Genomic DNA, 5,173 nt, shown 5'->3' on the forward strand with positions numbered 1-5,173 from the left:
TCTAAAATCAGTACCCCGTGGTGCGATTTGGGTGGGGGAGGGACAGAGGGAGAGGAATGCTAGGGTTATTTGAAGTTAGGGAAATCAATACCCATACCATTAGGCTGTAAGCTGACCAAGTGAAATATCTCTAACTTCAAGTAACCCCGGCATTCCCGTCTTTATCTATATCCCTCCCCCACCCAAGTCACACCAGCTTCTCGTTTTCACCCAACAAACAGCTAACAATGGCCTGTTTTCTTTATCGTCGTTACTTTTGTTGCATATCTTTCATTCGTTGTCCCTTGTCTCTCTGCATCATCGTCTATATCTCCGTTTCCCTTATCCCTAAGTCTAGTCTGAAAAAGGGTCTCGACCCGAATCGTCACCCGTTCCTTCTCTCCAGAGAGGCTGCCTGTCCCGCTGAGTTACTCCAGTTTTTTGTGTGTCTATGTTCGGTTTAAGCCAGCGTCTGCCGTCCCTTCCTACGCTGCCGTCCCTTCCTACGCTGCCGTCCCTTCCCCATCTCACTGAGCTCCTTTGCATCTCCTCCACTGTGGTCCAGCTCGACCGGCGGATGTGACGGCGGGCGGTGGGCCGGGCGTTGTGATGGTAACCGGCCAGGCGGGGCCTGCCAGGGCTGTCAGTTACTGCCGGCGGATCGCCGTGTGGGCTCGGGGGGCCTAACTCCCTGCTGCTGCTGCTGCTGCTGCTGCTGTTACTGCTCCGGCCTGGCAACACCAACACCCTCTTGGTGAGGTCCGACTTCACCCACCGCTCGGTAGGATGAACAAGCAAGAGATGGCGGACGAGGCTCTCTTCCAGCTGTTGCACACCGAGATGGTTTCCTACGTGTACAAGTGGGCGGAACAGGGAGAGATGGTGAGGAATGGGTGGGGAGTAGTGTGGGGTATGGGGAGAGGGGTGGGGAGGGGAGAGGGGTGGGGAGGGGAGGGGAGAGTGGTGGGGAGGGGAGAGGGGTGGGGAGGGGAGAGGGGTGGGGAGGGGAGAGTGGTGGGGAGGGGAGAGGAGAGTGGTGGGGAGGGGAGAGGGGTGGGGTGGGGAGAGTGGTGGGGTGGGGAGGGGAGAGTGGTGGGAGGGGAGAGTGGTGGGGTGGGGAGAGTGGTGGGGAGGGGAGAGTGGTGGGGAGGGGAGAGGAGAGTGGTGGGGAGGGGAGAGTGGTGGGGAGGGGAGAGGAGAGTGGTGGGGAGGGGAGAGTGGTGGGGAGGGGAGAGTGTGGGGAGGGGAGAGGGTGGGGTGGGGAGGGGAGAGTGGTGGGGAGGGGAGAGTGGTGGGGAGGGGAGAGGGGTGGGGTGGGAGGGGAGAGTGGTGGGGAGGGGAGAGGGGTGGGGTGGGGAGGGGAGAGTGGTGGGGAGGGGAGAGGAGAGTGGTGGGGAGGGGAGAGTGGTGGGGAGGGGAGAGTGGTGGGAGGGGAGAGGGGTGGGGAGGGGAGGGAGAGTGGTGGGTGGGGAGAGTGGTGGGGAGGGGAGAGGGTGGGGTGGGGAGGGGAGAGTGGTGGGGAGGGGAGAGTGGTGGGAGGGGAGAGTGGTGGGGAGGGGAGAGTGGTGGGGAGGGGAGAGGGGTGGGGAGGGAGAGGGGTGGGGAGGGGAGAGGGGTGGGGAGGGGAGAGTGGTGGGGTGGGGAGGGGAGAGTGGTGGGGAGAGTGGTGGGGTGGGGAGGGGAGAGTGGTGGGGAGGGGAGAGGGGTGGGGAGGGGAGAGTGGTGGGGTGGGGAGGGGAGAGTGGTGGGGTGGGGAGGGGAGAGTGGTGGGGAGGGGAGAGTGGTGGGGAGGGGAGAGTGGTGGGGAGGGGAGAGGGGTGGGGAGGGGAGGGGAGAGTGGTGGGGTGGGAGGGAGAGTGGTGGGGAGAGTGGTGGGGAGAGTGGTGGGGTGGGGAGGGGAGAGTGGTGGGGTGGGGAGGGGAGAGGGGTGGGGAGGGGAGAGTGGTGGGGTGGGGAGGGGAGAGTGGTGGGGTGGGGAGGGGAGAGTGGTGGGGAGGGGAGGGGAGAGTGGTGGGGAGGGAGGGGAGAGTGGTGGGTGGGGAGGGGAGAGTGGTGGGGAGGGGAGAGTGGTGGGGAGGGGAGGGGAGAGTGGTGGGGAGAGTGGTGGGGTGGGGAGGGGAGAGTGGTGGGGAGGGGAGAGTGGTGGGGAGGGGAGAGTGGTGGGGTGGGGAGGGGAGAGTGGTGGGGTGGGGAGGGGAGAGTGGTGGGGAGGGGAGAGTGGTGGGGAGGGGAGGGGAGAGTGGTGGGGTGGGGAGGGGAGAGTGGTGGGGAGAGTGGTGGGGTGGGGAGGGGAGAGTGGTGGGGAGGGGAGAGTGGTGGGGAGGGGAGAGTGGTGGGGAGGGGAGGGGAGAGTGGTGGGTGGGGAGGGGAGAGTGGTGGGGAGGGGAGAGTGGTGGGGAGGGGAGGGGAGAGTGGTGGGGTGGGGAGGGGAGAGTGGTGGGGAGGGGAGGGAGAGTGGTGGGGTGGGGAGGGGAGAGTGGTGGGGAGAGTGGTGGGGAGGGGAGGGGAGAGTGGTGGGGTGGGGAGGGGAGAGTGGTGGGGAGGGGAGAGTGGTGGGGAGGGGAGGGGAGAGTGGTGGGGTGGGGAGGGGAGAGTGGTGGGGAGGGGAGAGTGGTGGGGAGAGTGGTGGGGAGGGGAGGGAGAGTGGTGGGGTGGGGAGGGGAGTGGTGGGGAGAGTGGTGGGGAGGGGAGGGGAGAGTGGTGGGGTGGGGGAGGGAGAGTGGTGGGGAGGGGAGAGTGGTGGGAGGGGAGGGGAGAGTGGTGGGTGGGGAGGGGAGAGTGGTGGGGAGGGGAGAGTGGTGGGGAGAGTGGTGGGGTGGGGAGGGGGCTGGGTATATTGGGAGGGTTAGGAGAGGGTTTGGGGGAAGTGGGATGGCGCACACGTTATATGGGTGGGTGGGGGATGGTGTGGGGTATGGGGGGAGGGGATGGGGAAGATGGGGAGAGGTGTAGATTGGGAGAGGTGTAGATTGGGAGGTTTGGGGAAGTGGGGAGGCGGGGATGGTGTCGACATTGTGGTGGGTGTTGGTGTGGGGTATGGGGAAGGGGTTTGGAGGGGAAGGGGTGAGATGGGAGAGGCTAGGTAGATTGGGAGGGTTTGGGGTGGCGGGGATGGAGTAAACATAGTGATGGGTGGGTGTGGGGTATGGGGAGGGAGGTTGGGAGAGGCGGGAGAGAGATGTGAGAGGCTGGATGCATTGTGAGGTTTGGGGGGCAGTGGGGATGGTGTGAGTGTTCTGATGGGGTTAGGGGAGGGGGGTGTGGAGTGGTGGTGTGGTGTGTGGGTGGGGTGCAGCAGCAGCAACAAAGCTCTGCCCTCACATGAGGAGTCTTAGTATTAGGCATCAAACAAATTCCAAAGCTGTCCTCCTTTGCTATGATCCAGATTGCTTTGCAGAGTCTAGCCACAGCCAGGTTTAAAACATAGTGTTAGAGGAACTCAGCGTTCAGGGGAGGGAAGGGACAGACGTTCCAGTTCAGACTGAAGTCAAGATTCCTGGCTTGAAGTGCCTTTTGTCTATTCCCTCCTCAGATGCTGCCTGACCCATTGAATTCCTCCAGCACTTTGTGTCTTGCTCAAGATTCCAACATACACAGTTCCTTGTTTTTCCATGTCGGTTTACGTTCTCTTCTAGCATCCAGGATTGACAACTTGCTATTTGATAACCAAATGGTAAATAAGTGCTGGACAGTGTTGGGCAAGTGTAGGCACCTCCTACCAAATTGCAGAGACTTTAAAAAATGCAGCGAAGCGAAAGAGGGAAAACTATAGACTAACAGACCTGTTAGCCTGACTTCAGTGATTGGTAAAATTTTAGAGTCGGTTTTAAAGGATGAGGTTTCCGAGCACTTGGAAACATGATGAAATAGGCCGAAGTCAGCATGGTTTTGTGAAGGGGAGATCTTGCCAACAAATCTGTTGGAACTGTTTGAGGAAGTAAATAGCAGAACAGATAAAGGGAAGTCATTGGATGACATTTACCTGGATTTTTAGTAGGCCTTTGAATAGGTGCCACACGAGGCTGCTAAAGAAGATGAGAGCCCAAGGTATTAGAGGGAAGATACTAGCATGGGTAGAAGGTTGGCTGAATGGCAGAAGGCAAAGAGTGGGACTAAAGGGGGCTTTTTTTGGATGGCTGCTGGTGACTAGCGGTGCTGTGGTCACTATTCACATTGTAGATTGATGATTTGGATGAGAGAATTGAGGGATTGTGGCCACGTTTGCGGATGATATGAAGATAGATGGAAGGGCAGGTAGTGTGGTGGAAGCAGGGACTCTGCAAAAGGACTTGTTCAAGTTGGGAGAGTGGGCAAAGAAGTGGCAGATGGAATACAGTGTAGGAAAGTGTGCATTCATGCACTTTGGTAGTAGGAATAAAGGTGTAGACTTTTCTAAATGGTAAGAGGTTTCAGAAATCAGAGGTGCAAAGGGACTTGGGAGTGCTGGTACAGGATTCCCAAAAGGATAATTTGCAAGTTGAATCAGTAGTAAGGAAGGCAAATGCAGTGCGAGCATTATTTCAAGAGGACTTGGATATAGAAACAGAGATGTAATGCTGAAGCTTTATAAAGCACTGGTCAGACTGCATTTGGAGTATTGTGAGCAGTTTTGGGCTCCATATCTAAGGAAGGATGTGCTGGCTTGGAGAGGGTCCGGAGGAGGTTTACGAGAATGATCCCGGGGATGATTAGGTTAACATATGGTGACAGCATTGGGCCTGCACTCGCTGGAGTTGAAAAGGAAACTTGCCATTTAATGAAAGGCCTGGATGGAGTGGATGTGGAGAGGATGTTTCAACTAGTGGGAGAGTCTAGGACCAGAGGGCTTAGCCTCAAAATGAAAGGATGTACCTTTAGAAAGATGATGATGAGGAAGATCTTAAGTCACAGGGTAGTGAATCTGCAATTCATTGCCATAGATGACTGTGGAGGCCAAATCATTGGATATTTCTAAGACAGTGATTGACAAATCCTTGATTAGGAAGTGTGTGAAAGTTTATGGGGAGAAAATAGGAGAATGGGATTCAGAGGGAAAGACAGATCAGCCATGATTGAATGGCGGAGTAGACGATGGCCTGAATGGCCTAATTTTGCTCCTATGAAATGGGAAAAAAAGTGACGCATTCTTAGCTTGTGATTGTGGTTTACTAATTGAACTATATGCCATTAAACATGGAGCTAAATTAAAGCAATT

At 57.6% G+C, this 5,173-nt stretch overlaps 1 protein-coding gene across 1 annotated transcript in view; it reads left to right on the forward strand.

The window, feature by feature from the left end:
- The first annotated feature begins 526 nt into the window (after positions 1-526).
- The window catches only part of trappc6b (trafficking protein particle complex subunit 6B), a 21,734-nt gene continuing 17,087 nt past the window's right edge, over positions 527-5,173 (forward strand). Inside the window, exon 1 of the mRNA XM_078406589.1 lies at positions 527-861. Coding sequence (XP_078262715.1) covers positions 766-861 — 96 coding nt within the window. The 5' untranslated portion in view covers positions 527-765. The remainder of the gene's footprint in view (positions 862-5,173) is intronic.

This window comes from Rhinoraja longicauda, chromosome 10, assembly GCF_053455715.1.
Source record: "Rhinoraja longicauda isolate Sanriku21f chromosome 10, sRhiLon1.1, whole genome shotgun sequence".
Classification (NCBI taxonomy): domain Eukaryota; kingdom Metazoa; phylum Chordata; class Chondrichthyes; order Rajiformes; family Arhynchobatidae; genus Rhinoraja; species Rhinoraja longicauda.